The 15383-nt window shown below is 47.5% G+C and overlaps 1 protein-coding gene across 1 annotated transcript; it reads right to left on the bottom strand.

Annotated features, from left to right (window-relative positions):
- Positions 1 to 148: 148 nt before the first annotated feature.
- Positions 149 to 15206, bottom strand: LOC115110200 (suppressor of cytokine signaling 7-like). Its single transcript, XM_029635644.2, is given in 10 exon segments — positions 149 to 1010; positions 1193 to 1345; positions 1677 to 1812; positions 2116 to 2244; positions 4107 to 4275; positions 6915 to 7060; positions 10048 to 10152; positions 10355 to 10419; positions 13379 to 14240; positions 14243 to 15206. Coding segments are annotated over 9 exon segments (2445 nt in total). The 5' UTR covers positions 14946 to 15206; the 3' UTR covers positions 149 to 1010; positions 1193 to 1215.
- Positions 15207 to 15383: the final 177 nt, after the last annotated feature.

Here is a 15383-nt window from a genome sequence, read left to right as displayed (position 1 = left end):
ACAAGCAGACAGACAGACAGACAGGTCAATACTCAATCCAAAGTACGTTACAGAGCAACGCACTGAACAGCCAACAATGTGCCTTTTCTGTTGGTCGCCTTGGATTGAATTCTCGGCCATAGACGTAAAGTAAGGCGCTTTTCTCGTGTTTTAAATTCCATCAACAGTTTTATTATTATTTGTTCTGGTAACGCATTTGCTCAATGACAGTATAGCAAGAGAACTCCAGTTGGATTCCAGAGTTGAGAGCCAACCACGATGTCCTCCGGTGATGTTACGCCACCAAATAGCTGTTGGTGGATAACCAGAGTTAACGCCAACACACAGTATTTACACACACATACAGGCACGCAGACACGCACAGCTCAGGCAGTCAATTCAAAAAAAGGTGCCGATCAAACCGTTGGCAACCAAATATTTGAAGAGGAAAAAATGATATTTCTCTGTAGTTGAGAATGCATCACATCAGAAAGGTGGGTACAGTTTCTCCACCTTGGCTGACATACAATAGACAGCTTGTTATACTCTGGTCCAAACAACAAGGGGTCCCTTTTCCCAGACCTTTTCAGAGCAGGGGTACAACAAAAAAAAAGGACGAGTGCATATACTTCGACTCTCAACCTATCGTCTTAGCCTCCAGCGCAAGGGTGCACTCGTTTCGATGTTGCAGTGATGTTCAGTCTTAGCTGGGGGGGGGGGGGCTTACTGTAGTTAGCACAATGGCAAGTAGTCAGTCAGGTCTTCCAGTTCAGCCCCGCGTTCAGATATCTTCCTCACTGGCCGGGTGGGTGCAGTTTCCTCATCCCCTGCCCCTCCTCCAGTTTCTGTGAGCCAATCAAAAAGGGAGGAGGGTGGATCATCCAAAACCCTGCCCCAGACGTCCGGATACCGAGCCAACCAAGAGCGCTGATTAGTGCACAGTCTGGCACAAGAGGGTTTGAGCGAGACTGATGGTGACTGTGCTTGGGGACAGTCTTCAGGTAAGCTGTTCCCGTGTATAAAAAACAAACCTGCAACAAAGGATAAGGACATTATATGCACTGACCAGTGGCCACACTAAACAATACACACTACAATGTTTTCATTGAAAATATATGGACAAGTCAATTGTATAATGTACCGAATACAGTATTTCAGTATAAACGTATTTCACAACACTGCTCAATTGGTGGCCCAAGCGTCCATCACTCACTTGATCCAATGATCCTCCAAATGCTACGTTTGAGACTCCGGCTGGCCAGTCGCCAGTTGGGTGGTCGTGTCCCGCCCCATCCCCTTGACTGACATGTACATCTCCTCCTCAGGATCGTAGTAGTAGAACCTTCGCAGGTAGACTATGAGGGGCCTACGGGAAGAGACGGGGTACATTTTATACAAGCCCTTCCAATACAGAACTATCTGCCTGTGTGTATTAATGGATAGAAAATATAACCATCCCAATACACACTATCAAAATCTTCCATTATGTCAATATCTTAGAACAATCCCACCATTGCACACAAATCCCAATATCTTCTCTGCCTTCAGATGTTTCACTTTGTACACTAGAGGGCACTCTATCATGGGTCACTGGTCTATGCAGGGCAGTGCATGTAGATAGGCAGCCGGAGCTCTTGAATGTGTCTATATGTTGTTTCTATAATGTGGGCAGATCTAGGTGTTGTGTTTCTACGTACGTGGGAAGGGGGAGCTCCTGGATGTGGTCTATGCGGACCAGCTGGCGAATGCAGAAGCGACAGAGGTGCTGCAGGGACTTGACACTGCTGAAGCGGGACACTGGGTAGAGTAGCTGGACCGGGGTCGGGGGGAGGCCTGGAGGAGGAACCATAGTCATACACATAGTAATGTACATCATTGGCAGGAACACACATCATAAGCATATTAAATTCTACCCTAGATAGTGAACTACATCCTCCACCATATACAAATACAACACTAATTGCAAAAATATAGTAAAGTCAAAACAAACCTATGCCTTAATTGACAACCCAGTGCTAAATAGATGTTAGTAATAGCAACTTTAAAATGGTGCTGTATGTAACCTATGATTCAGATCCATACACAGTGACAGAGCTGTCATTTAGATGTGTCCCACTCTGATTGGTAGGTTCTTACCTGGGACCCGTGAGCGCAGGAAGTAGAGGAATTTTCCGTTCTTGGAGTGCATGATGGCTCGTTCGATAAACTCCACCACAGAATGACAGCGGTCCTCAAACTTTGGGTGACACCAGAGGCTGAAGGTTCCTGTGAACAAAGAGAGAAAAAGACCAATCAATAAGACACCCTAAAGTAGTTAGCACAATGGCAAGACGCACCGTGAAACCACTCCAATGGCAAGACGCGACGTGAAACCATCCAATGGCAAGACGCGACGTGAAACCATCCAATGGCGACGTGAAACCATCCAATGGCAAGACGCGACGTGAAACCATCCAATGGCAAGACGCGACGTGAAACCATCCAATGGCAAGACGCGCCGTGAAACCATCAAATGGCAAGACGCGCCGTGAAACCATCCAATGGCAAGACGCGCCGTGAAACCATCCAATGGCAAGACTCGCCGTGAAACCATCCAATGGCAAGACACGCCGTGAAACCATCCAATGGCAAGACGCGCCGTGAAACCATCCAATGGCAAGACACGCCGTGAAACCTCTGGCCTGCTCGCCTCCCTACCACTGAGGAAGTACAGTTCCCGCTCAGCCCAGTCAAAACTGTTCGCTGCTCTGGCCCCCCAATGGTGGAACAAACTCCCTCACGACGCCAGGACAGCGGAGTCAATCACCACCTTCCGGAGACACCTGAAACCCCACCTCTTTAAGGAATACCTAGGATAGGATAAAGTAATCCTTCTCACCCCCCCCCCTTAAAAGATTTAGATGCACTATTGTAAAGTGGCTGCTCCACTGGATGTCATAAGGTGAATGCACCAATTTGTAAGTCGCTCTGGATAAGAGCGTCTGCTAAATGACTTAAATGTAAATGTAAATGTAAACCATCCAATGGCAAGACGCGCCGTGAAACCATCCAATGGCAAGACGCGCCGTGAAACCATCCAATGGCAAGACGAGCCGTGAAACCATCCAATGGCAAGACGCGCCGTGAAACCATCCAATGGCAAGACACAACATGAAACCATCCAACATGTGTGTGTACATGGCTTACATCTTTAGTAAAAAGTGCTGCATGAGAGTGCATGTAGAGTAGGATTGTGCAGAGTAGTCTGACAAAACAGGATCGTAACAGATAAGGGCAACTGTTCTGAAAGGATTGGATTTTTTTTTTTAATTATCAGTAAATGGAAGGAAAAAAATACTTTTTGGGGTGCCATCGTGGATCTATTAATAAAGTGCAAGATGCTACGTGGTCTAAGTAACTCAACTGATTAGTTTGCCTGTCTGTAAAGAGAAGGGCGGGAAGTACGTTGATCCTGCTTCTCTGATTGGATAGAGTGAAGCTGTATTTCTCCATCCACCCGCTTTACTTAACAATTTCACCCGGTCACTTCTCCACGCATGTTTCAGTCTGATCATTTATATTGCTACCGCCTCCTATCAATGTCTTGCCAAAAGGTTGCAAGTTCAAATCCCCGAGCTGACAAGGTACAAATCTGTCATCCTGCCCCTGAACAGGCAGTTAACCCACTGTTCCTAGGCCATCATTGAAAATAAGAATTTGTTCTTAACTGACTTGCCTAGTTAAATAAATACAAATAAAATACTCCATCACACACAAAAAAAAAAAAATAATAATTAATTAAAATGTGCATAGTGTCTAAAAAACATGTAACGCTGATGCGCATTCTGACTGAGTGACAGCAAACTCGCTGCATACAGAAACAGACAAGACGCCCCTCCGCGCGCTGCTCCTCGTCTGCAGCTAGTTAAACGTGCAGGGAGATGGGCACTTTGCCGACATCTATTTAGGCATATTAAACACTTCCACGTTTTCGGATCACGAGTATCATCCGATTCGACTATCAACTGTCAATTTCCGGATACGATTACGAGTATCAGCCAGATTGGAACACCCCTAACGTAGAGTACATGTAGCGTGTGTGAATGTGCATGCCTGCTTGTGTGTGTGTGTGTGTGTGTGTAACTCACCTCTGTAGTGCTCCATGCGTGTGTGGTGGGTGACTCCCTGGGAGCGGAAGCTGAGGCTCAGGATGTACCGGGGGTCAGAGCTGTCCCTCACCAGGAACGCTCCGTCTGGCTTGGCCTTCAGCTTCATCTCCGCATCCTCCCAGTTCATAGGACCCCAGTACCAGCCACACTATGATCACACAGATGCAGACAAATTCACATCAAATATACACGCAACGCACATCTAAAGACGAGGGGTGTTAGAAGTATTTGCCTGTGTTCTGGGAATGGTTTGTCATCATCGAAGTCTTGTCTAACTGAACCTAGCTCTGGGCACGTTCGTAAATTCAATCTGGCCATCTACTCCGATTTCAGAGCACTCTCGTCTGAGAGCACCAGAGTGCAGAATAACTGATGAATTTACAAACGCCCAACACCCGTTAAATATGGCTGGTACCAGTAAACGTTGGCAAAAAAAACATAATTCAATTGTTGCCCGCATCAGTCACCAACGCACCGGATAACATGAAAACAGCCTAACCAGCTCTGCTAGGGCGAGTAAACAGGTCAGATTGAGGTGTTCTCATATTTGTGTCTGGAAGTAGCTAGCAGGCTACTTGCCGTTGTGAGGTGAGAACTCTCGGATCAACCCTACTCCTCGGCCAGGGAGTCCAGTGTGCGCTCTGAACATTCTGAATTTAGAACGGACAATATGACAACGCTCTGAATTTACAAACGCCCAGAGCGCACTCTGGCACTTTAGGGTGAATTTACGAACACACCCTCTTGTGTCGGAGCCTAGCACTGTGTCTCTGTGTCTATACTCAGCCTTGTCTCAAGGTAGTAAGTTGGTGGTCTGTTGATATCCCTCTAGTGGTGTGGGAGCTGTGCTTTGGCAAAGAGGGTGGGGTTATATCCTGCCTGGTTGACCCTGTCCGGGGGTATCGCCGGACGGGCCACAGTGTCCCAAACCCCCCCGTCTCAGACTCCAGTATCTATGCTGCAAGTCTATGTGCCGGGGGGCTAGAGTCAGTCTGTCCTTCTGGTGTATTTCTCCTGTCTTATCTGGTGTCCTGTGTGACTAAGTATGCTCCCTCTAATTCTCCCATCTCTTTCTCTCCCTCTAATTCTCCCATCGCTCTCTAATTCTCTCAGAGGACCTTGCCTCAGGAGTACCTGGCCTGATGACTCCTGGCTGTCCCCAGTCCACCTGGTCGTGCTGCTGATTCAGTTCCAACTGTTCTGCCTGCGGCCATAGAACCCTGACCTTTCACCGGACGTGCTACCTTGTCCCAGACCTGCTGTTTCCATCTCCCTCCTCAACTCTCTCTACCACACCTGCTGTCTCGACCTCTGAATACTCAGCTATGAAAAGCCGATTGACATTTACTCCTGAGGTGCTGACCTGTTACACCCTCTACAACCACTGTGATTATTATTTGACCCTGCTGATCATCTATGAAAGTTTGAACATCTTGAAGAACTAACTGGCCTTAATGGTCATGTATTCTTATAATCTTCCCCCGGCACAGCCAGAAGAGGACTGGCCACCCCTCAGAGCCTGGTTCCTCTCCAGGTTTCTTCCTAGGTTCCTGCCTTTCTAGTGAGTTTTTCCTAGCTTCTACACCGGCATTGCTTGCCATTTAGGGTTTTAGGCTGGGTTTCTGCTGATGTAAAAAGGGCTTTATAAATACATTTGATATCCTAGCACCGTGTCTGAATCTAGCATCGTGTCTGAATCTAGCACCGTGTCCAATGTTCCCTCTTCTTTTTAGGCAACGTACACATTTTTAAGTCTGCTGAGCGCAAACTTGAATATTGTGAAAATTCTGTGCAACTTTTGGCCAGCGTTTATTGAGAACACTGAGGCTGTAACCATTTTAAGATAGAATTCTAACAGTGGCCAAGAAGCCTACTGTGGCTATTTGCTCATAAGGTAGGCCTATCAGCCTTCCATAAAAACAATGGAGAAAATTAGTCCCTTTAGAGTTTAACATGGAAACAGCAGCAGCCAATGTGTGGTGTTCAATGTAGGCCTTCATACCGTGAGACTTTTGGAGTAAAAAATGCAGGGCTTGGCATTAACCCGTTTATCCACTGAAAATTGGTTGTTTGATGCAAGAAACCACTTTACAAAATAAAGTTCATTATTACTCCAATACCATTATTAGAGAATCAGAATCAAGCCTACTTGGCTTATTCAAGCCCGTCTCAAAATACAACACTGCCGCTTTAAGACAGAAACATTTTCTTTACCTGACTCGCTTTTCAAAGATGACTAGAAATCCCAGTTTTGCGCTCTTGTCGGAAGCAAACACTCCCCCATTGTTGACTAAAAATTTGCTATAACTGGGCTAATAACTCACTATCAAATCATTTGAACAAATGTGGCGACATGCAGCTCTTGCTTTGATCTCAAAACAAGCGCATCTACTCGCGACCACTCATGCTGTAAACACAGTCCTGTTCAAAGTGAATGACACAGATCCATATATGGCAATGGTCTATTTGCACATTAGGACACTGCAGCTCTGATTGGTTTTTGCCGCACTGGTCTGCAGATGACAGGCTGAGTCGTGCCTGTTAACGCAATAGATTCCTACTCCGGTGCGTTCTGCCTACAAGAAAATCTCTTGCATAGTTTGTTTTGTTTCGGTACGTTGAATGGAAAGTGGCTAATTTATTGGCAATTCAAGTTCAATCTCGTGCTTCTCTGCGCAGGCTGATATTTCTTATGTGCGGCAGTCCCAGGGGGAGCTGCGTACCCGTGAATCTAGCACCGTGTCTGTAAGAATGTCAATGTGCCCATGTACACGTGACATGTCCTACTTTTTCCAGTTCCCGGAGGCTGGTGGCAAAGCTGCTGGCATCGGGGCGGCTCAGTGGGCACAACATGGGGCGCTGGTCCACCCGAGACGGGTTCTGGCCGTCGCCAGGCAGCGGAATGGGCCGAGGGAGGCCCCGCAGGAACGTATCTGAAACACAGGGCCACACACACACACACACACACACACTCAGATCCAGGGTCCATCATTCACTCGCAATTGTGGCTACGAGAACATTCTGTAAAATGGCCATTAGAAACGCATGGTATTTCCAGAAATTTTCCCTGTACCTCAGGGAGAGCACTTGTGCGTCATTTGTCCTGACTATGTGACCTAACAAACAAAGGTTCAAACATAGTGTGGAATGGCACGTCTGTGATAATATAACAAATATATGTCTGTATATCATGCATGTACAGGAGTAGCCTATAAGTTCATGTCTATTTCGGGTACAGACGGCCATCAAACAGATACAGTCACTTCATCTGCCTCGGGTCTCTGACAATCTCACCAGTCTGTCTGAACATAATCACCAAATCATTCAACCAGACCCGTTTTAACATCATGCAAATTGACCAGGCTTAACTGGGCACAATCATACGTCCCGTGTGCACAACGTGACACCTACGATTAAACTATAAATGTCGCCATTTTCCAGAGATGGTGAACAACGCTATCCTTTTCCTGAAAATGGTAACGAGTCTCGTTATCTGCCCCTTTCTAAATCTTGTTCTTCATTAGGGACCCCCCCCCCCCGTGTTACTTTTCCTTCCTTGCTGCCTCTGATCACGCCAATTTGCCAAGGCCTTTCTCTGAGCCGGCCCTATTAAAGCAAGAGAAATGGTCTGGTAAACTTGCAGGGGCTTATTCAGGAGGTTGTGTTCGGATATCAATGTGGAAGGACATATGATTCTGTGTCAGAACACGGAATTGCGAAGAAACCCGGAGACGCGTCAGCTCTAACTACACACTATAATTTCTGACGATATAACGTAGCTCAATAGATGACAAAAAAAACAATGCTAGTAGTCTGTATTTGCATATGCAAATGATTACAGGAGGAGGAAGAAACAACCTTGTTAGCAAAAGCAATAATAGCCCAAACATTAACCCTACTGTGTCAGAATATCTGTTATTCCAAACTCATTAAAAGTGTCCAGAAACTATACTGGCTTTGCACCAATGCAATTACCACATACTTTATAGCAACGTTAAAAACAGAAGAGAGGACATTCAAATGTAAACCTGTGTCATAGTAAATGACCTATGATAAATTGTTCCCATTTAGAGTCGTATTGGCTCTCCTCTCCTACTGTGTTTGTTGGGTCTCAAACAATAGGAGTTCAAATGAACTGCTGGTGAATAAACGCAACTAATTCTTAACCCCTTCATGACTTGAGAAAACTGGCCATCATCTATCGAGTTGATTTAACAGCCTACCAACTGAAATGAGATAGATTTGTCACAGTAAAATGGACCGTGTACCCTTCTAAAAAAATCCCAGATTTCTCAATTCTCCAGCCTGTCTTTATGAGTACCTCCCTGTGCCCCACTGGTAAGCCCCTTTGACCCGGCTTTGCTCTTACCATTGAGGCTGAGGCTATGCTGGATGAAGGCATGGGAGGGATGAAGCGACCCGCAGGGGCAGCGACTGCATGGAGGCCCTCACGTCACTCTCTAGGAAAGGCCCGGGCTGCGGCCCACCACCACCCTGAACTTTACAAAGATCTAATGGCAAAATGTGGACTTCCTCTGGCTTCCTTTTAAGTTGATCCTAGTGATGGCTGAATGTCACACCATAAGAGAAAGGACTCTTGCTGGTAACATTACATAAGCTTACATTTTGCCTCAAAAGAAACCACAAGAGTGGATATTCATTGTGTGTCTCACGTCCAAACTGGGTACTGTTGGTGTCAGAAGTGGGATCCCGACACACAGTGATGTGACAGTCAAGCCACAGAGCGACAATGACACCAGGCAGAGCGTATTAAGAAAGCAGTGACGGATCACCGAGCTGGACAGACGTTGGCATAGCAAGGCATCGAGCAAATACCCATCTGTATCCCCATTCCCTTAGTCTCGTTTGTCCTCCAAAATGCTGCTGGAGCTCCAGTATCGTCGTCCTACATTAAAATGGACAAAACCTCTATCGCAACCTGGATGCTAAGCCCCTAATGATTGTCGTGTGTCGAGGAAGTGTGGCCGGACGCCCAGGTCAGAGGAACCAGAACGGCTTTAGTAGCTAGAGGCATAGGTATGAAGTAGGCTAATAGGAAAATGTGGGATCTTTAGTCATACAAAAAAAAAAAAACGACCTGCGCCTCAGCAACGCAAGTGCTCTCCGTACCGTTGTCTGATCCTGACTGCATCGCGACTTGTGTGTATCTTCAGGCTGATGACGGTCTCAGCCTTGGCGTCGGCCACATTACTAACGCTAATTAGTGCCAACCTACTAGAACATGGTCTTAAGAAAGAAACCCACACCTCGTCTGAGGCCAACACAGCCCACAGAAAGAGGAACAGAGTGATGAGTCAGTTGCAATGCAGACAGGAAAGCTAGGAGTAACACACACACACACACACAGTGATAGACAGAGAGAGAGCTTCGTCAACCAAATCAAATTCAGTTCTGCAATTCTGATCCTGTACTGTAAGTCACAAGGCCTAATGCATTTGAAGTCACAGAAAACCAATGAGTCATTGTTGTACTAAGACCCAAATGGCACCGAACCATAAATGTGCTAGTGTCCGTCCTAACACGTATATAACTATTGAGTTTCTGAAATTGGTTTACACAGTGAACCGTTACACACATGCCAACTATAAAACATTGAGGCAGCAACTACTGCTGTTGAGATTGGAGAAACTAACCATGCTTAACTCCTGACCACCTTTTCGAACCCTCCAAAATATATATATATATGTTATTATTATTATATATTTTTTTACATCTGGCCCTTTCACAAATCCTCAATGTGCTTTTGCATTTGCATCAATGTTTTTGTGGAAAAGGAGAAAAGGCCCAGAAAAAATAAGAATGTGAAAAGGGGCAGCAGCAAGGTCACATATGGAGAAGAGGGTGACGTGACAGAAGAAACACCAAGGAAATTTAAAGCAAGAGAGAGAGAGGAAAGTACCCAGCAGACTGAGGCTTCGCCTGGGCGGAGGTGGAGGTGTCGGGGGTTGCAGAGAGTTCACCCCTCGACGAGAAATATCCACGTCTACAAGGGACACAGTCTCACCTGGAGGGAGAGATCCAGGGACAGACAATGAGAAACAGAGGGGGGGGGTAGAGATCCTATATGGCACATAAGTGTACATGCGTATGTGAGTCGCACACTCTCCCGGGCAACAAGCACCCATTACCGACCCATATACATCGACATGAAGCGAAAGCCACATTCGGAAACAGAAGCGCACAAACACTCAAGTACACACAATTACCGGTGAAGGCAGGACCGAAGGCCACCGGAGAGAAGGCACTTTGGGGCCTGGAGTGCTGGAGTTTGCTGTGGAGAGACAGAGAGACGGTCAAACATAAGAGAAGCCCTTACCTCGTCCTAAGAGCCAGCATCATCAGCAACACTTCAGTCCCACACCGTTCATTTTTTAACCATCTCTCTCAGCCTCATGACTTTTCAACTATATGAGCTACTGTAGCTGGTGCAGGAGAAACCAGTGGCCTATTTCTCAAGGGTACACTGTGCCTCGACACCAAGGACTGAGATCCATCTCTGCCACGCACCCCTCTAAGATGTAGTGGGTCAGACGCTTACCTTTGGCTAGAGGACCTGACAAGCTATGATCTAACAGAGTGCCCTCGAATCAGCTCGTTTCTTTTTTTAAGCAGAGTCACCTACATTGACCCTGTGAAGTCAGCAGCCAGCGACGCAAAATTATCATCGAGGGTCTTGAGGATGTTGTCTATTTCAACAGACTTGTTTGACACATGTTTTTTTTTAAATATATTTACATATATATATATATATATATAGACTATTTTCTGAAACAAAAAGACATGCTTAAGATTTACGCTATTAAACTGATAAGAAGCAGCACAAAGAGCTCCTCTGATTACACAAGCCTTCGTTGACTGGAGCATTTCTGTGATTTAACTTCTTGTTTGGATAGCCCTCCTTAGCTTAACTCTTCTCTCTAAAACAAAGCACCACTCCACAGTTGGGGATTTTTTGGGAAGCTTCTGGAAGGCCTGCCAGGGTGATAGCTGTGCCTTGCTGGCTGCCAGATTCTTTTGCTCTGTGCAGCGGGGGCCAACCTGTGTGTGTGTGTGTGTGTGTGTGTGTGTGTGAGAGAGAGAGTGACAGTGCTAGTGAGTGACAGTGCTAGTGGGGAACACCCAGCATGCCGCTTGAGCTAAGCCTGATGCACAGCAGGGTAAACAGCAGCTGATATTCAGCCCCCCCACGCCACCGTCAAATTCCTTCCCACAAGCCTACCTCCCTCCCCACACCCTTTCCCCTCGCTTAGAAGAGGAGCCATGTTCGCCGAGAGTAGGGGAAAAAAATAAACTGCCTGGAGAGGAACACTGATTTCCCATCATGTTCAGTAACGACACATCTCAGATTTGTGCATTGAGAATCAAAAGGAAAGATATGGGAGCTAAGGGGAGCCGTGCTCAGACAGACAGACATGATGACTGGCTGGGTTAGATCATGAACCTGACCTAGATTTGACGGCAGCAAGTCAGCCAGTGAGCCAGTGAGCGTTTGAAGGGTCAAATAAGATGCCAGCTGTCTCGACAGTTAAAAAAATAAAAAATAATATTAAGATAAAAACATGACAGAAATGAGACATTACTATTAGCAGGGCTGTTAAAAGAGGGAAGTGCTAGTGTATGCATTTCAGAAGAACTAGGTTTGTGGTGACACTAGTATTTGGGGGGTTTTGGCCTTTTTAATGTAGCCTATATACCCTTATACACCCTGAAAATCCCTGACATTAACGTTTCTCAAAGGACATGTTGAATGAACGCACACACTGTACTGGCAGGTTGGTCCAACATCCGCGGGCTGAACTCATTCAAAACTAGATCCGACTGTTTCCCCCGACTTTTGACAACATTAAGCAAAAACTATGCACTGAGGGCATCTACAAAATGAAAAGGGCTATACTGCTACACTACGTTCATGTCCTCGCCAGGGCCAGCTGCTTGCTTTGCTTTCAAAAAGGTACAGGTACAACACACTGCATTCACGACAAATTTGCCTGGGTCAAATCTACCTGGCAAACAGAGGGAACCAAGGTGGCAACCGGCAACCCAATAGGCACAGTTGCACTGTGGTAGTTTCCTGCCAAAACTAAAGCCAACACGGGCCACTCTCTGACATTAGATACATTAGGCCTAATCGTACCAGTATCCCTCCGACACAAACAAAGGCCTCCAACGGCATGAGGATTAAAACAAGGCATTCGTATGGCAAGCCCATAAGACCCCCCCCCCCCAGAGGCTTCTGTTGGTAACCAAATGAAGTTCATAACCTAGGTTTCGTAAACGACAAAGTGGCGAGGTAGCCTTTGCCTGCTGCTCCTGTCTGCTTGTGCTTTTAGGGCAACTTTGTCTCGGTGTTTGTTCATTGTCATGATACCAGGCTGTACGGCCTCGGCTTGACAACGGTAGAAAAGTTGGCTTCAGCACACACAGTGTCGAACCAGGATGGTGCCGAGGTATGCCAAATAATACCAGGAGGTGAAATGCAACATACACTGCATTCTGGATGCCAGAATATCTCAGTAACTGCGGAGCATTCTGTCAAGGCTACAATAAAAGCAGGTGTGAACAAACGCACAACTGCGGCAACGTCGGTTGACATTTTGAATCTTCACTGAATTGGGAGTTCAGAACCCATCATGCCTAAGAAGGGAGATTAAGTTCGTAATCAAAGTCAAACGTATGTGGCGTCATCGCCCTCTCAGACGTTACTGTACTGTAGCATTTGGTCTTCTACTCAACAGGCCCGAGTTCCAGCATGTTTCTTCAAGAACATGTTAAGTTAAATAAATCTTTCTCGTACTGTTTTCAGCGCTAATCATAAAACAGCTGAATAAGAGTAACATGTGATTTTGTTGACGAGGTGAGCTAAAAGCTCTCATATCTAAATGTTTGTCTCTCACTGGGAAAATTGACTGCGGTTCCATTAACCACTAGTCTACCTTTATTGCCTGTGGCACTATAACCATCCTTCATTTCGGCTACTAACAGCTTAACTTCCATAATAATAACTCTAGTACGCCCACATTGTTTTAGTGCCTCCAGCGCTACAATAATCCCCTGTAAAGCCACTAATAGGATATAACTGTACTAGACCAACACTAGCAGAGACCGCAGAGCTGCCGGCGTACCCTCAGCTTCACCACCCTGTCCTCTCCCAGTCCCCCCTGCTAGACCAACACTCTTTAAAGACCCAGTCAGAGACCCAGGGCTGTCCCCTTCCCTCTCCTTAACCTCACCTCCCTGTGTCCTGGTCTGTGCTGGTGGTTCCGGAGCCCCACACATCCATCTGGCTGCCCCCGGAGGAGGTGGAGGAGGCCAGCGAGGGCCTCTTGTCCAGGTGGCGACTGGAGCCGCTGCTGCTCTTGGTCCGGAATAGTTTGCTCAGACGGATCTTCAGAGAGCCTTTCCTGGACTTTCCTCTGGTCGTCTTCTCGCCCCCTGCTGCCCCCTCTACTACTAAGGGTGAGGCGGCTCTCAACATCACCCCTAACTTCGGCGTTGTGGCCCTGCTTTGGGGCTGGGACTGGGAGGTTTGGCTGGGAGGGTCCTGTGAGGGTAAGGTGCCAGATAGGGTGGCGGAGGATTCCACCACCTGCTGGCCTGTGGTGTTAGAGGCCAGAGACCGGGAGGAAGATGTTAAGGCTGCAGCAGAGCCCAGGGAATCCAGCGGGGAGGGACACACCTGGGGGCCACAGGCACGGGCCTCCCCGGCCAGCCTGTGTACCTGCCTCATTAGTCCCGTGAGGGAACCGCTGGAGAAAGCCCCCCGCCCGCCCTGCCCCGTGTCAGTCTCGCCCTCCTGCCCGGGGACACCACATTTAAACTCCTCCCCGCCCATCCCCAGCTCCCCCACTTCCTCAGAGTCCAGGCCCTCCAGCACCAGGAGGGCGTCACTGGTTTCACTAGGGTCCTCTCCGGGGCCCATGCCCCCAGTTGCCGAAGCCAGGATGCTCTGACAGGAACAGCGATTCATCTCTCCCCTCTCCTTCAGCAGCATCTCTGAGGCCTGGCCCAGCTCCCCCAGCCTCCGGGCCAGGTTGAGCACCGTATCGTCCAGTTGGTGGTGGTAGTTGGTGTCCCCTGTTGAACAGGTCTTCCGGGGTCCAGGATGTCGAAGCAGAGAGACTTGTCCAGGAGCGGAGGCCAGTCCATGGCATCAGTGACCAGGCGGTGCCGGTGGCAGAGCCCATCTCCCTCTCCAGCCAGGTCAACAGCATCTGTGACCACCTTGGACAGCTTCATAATGGGGTGCCACTGAAGCCTCTGGTGTTGCACATCCATGTTGTGGTCACTGGTCATCATGACACAGACAGAACTGGCTTCCTGTTTATCAACCTCACTTACCTGGAAGCCAGGAGGTTGCTGGAGGCCGCATTCAAAAACACCGTCGCTTGTCCTAAGGAGGTTCTGAAACACCATGAGCTGAGCTCGCGACCCTCTGCCCGAGCCATGAGGGAAATCGAAACGATGAGCCACGGCGAAGTCTGGTGGTTGAGGCGCATCAGAAGCGGAGGGTCGAGTCAGCATCAAGCCGCTGTCAAGGGCTCCCGTCCGGCTCTCGACCTGTGAACTATAGTGCGGGGAGGGATTGCTCGGAATCGCCGGGCCTGCTGTGGGGTTGTTCGGATCAAATTCAAACCCAGTGTTGATATTGTTGCCATGATTACCCAAGACAGCTTTCCCGAATCCGGAAACCACTCCACCGCCCAACGTCAAATTCTCATCGTCCAATCGGTCATATTCAGCCGCAGAAACCAAGCGCATTAAGACAAAATCGGGAGACATATCTTGCGCGTTATTCATTATTACGCCTCAATTCCGTACAAGAGGCGCCGCGTACCGACTCTGTTCTTACATAACATTAAAGAAAAATAAATAGCACGGTTGCTGACTGCAAACACATCATTCTACATAACGAACGCCATTTGAAGTTCCATATTCCTCGTGGGAGAAAAAAATATATATAAATGTATGCTAATAAACAAAAACACATCTAAATCGTTCCTTCAGTATTGCTGACGCCGATTCCCTCTTCGGAGACAACATGGATGTAATGGGCGGCTGCGCAGAGGCGACATCAATAATCTACTTCTTCTGGTAATAAAGGAGGCCCATACTCACACAAAAACGAAAAACCGCCACCTGCTGGAAAATACAGATTTTCCTCGAAGCGAGGGATAACTGGGGCCGAAATATATATTCTCCAGCAGGTGGCGTTTTATTTGTTTTGCTCACCAAGCT

Source organism: Oncorhynchus nerka, linkage group LG21, assembly GCF_034236695.1.
Source record: "Oncorhynchus nerka isolate Pitt River linkage group LG21, Oner_Uvic_2.0, whole genome shotgun sequence".
Lineage (NCBI taxonomy): Eukaryota > Metazoa > Chordata > Actinopteri > Salmoniformes > Salmonidae > Oncorhynchus > Oncorhynchus nerka.
This window is presented reverse-complemented; position numbering and strand designations above follow the sequence as displayed.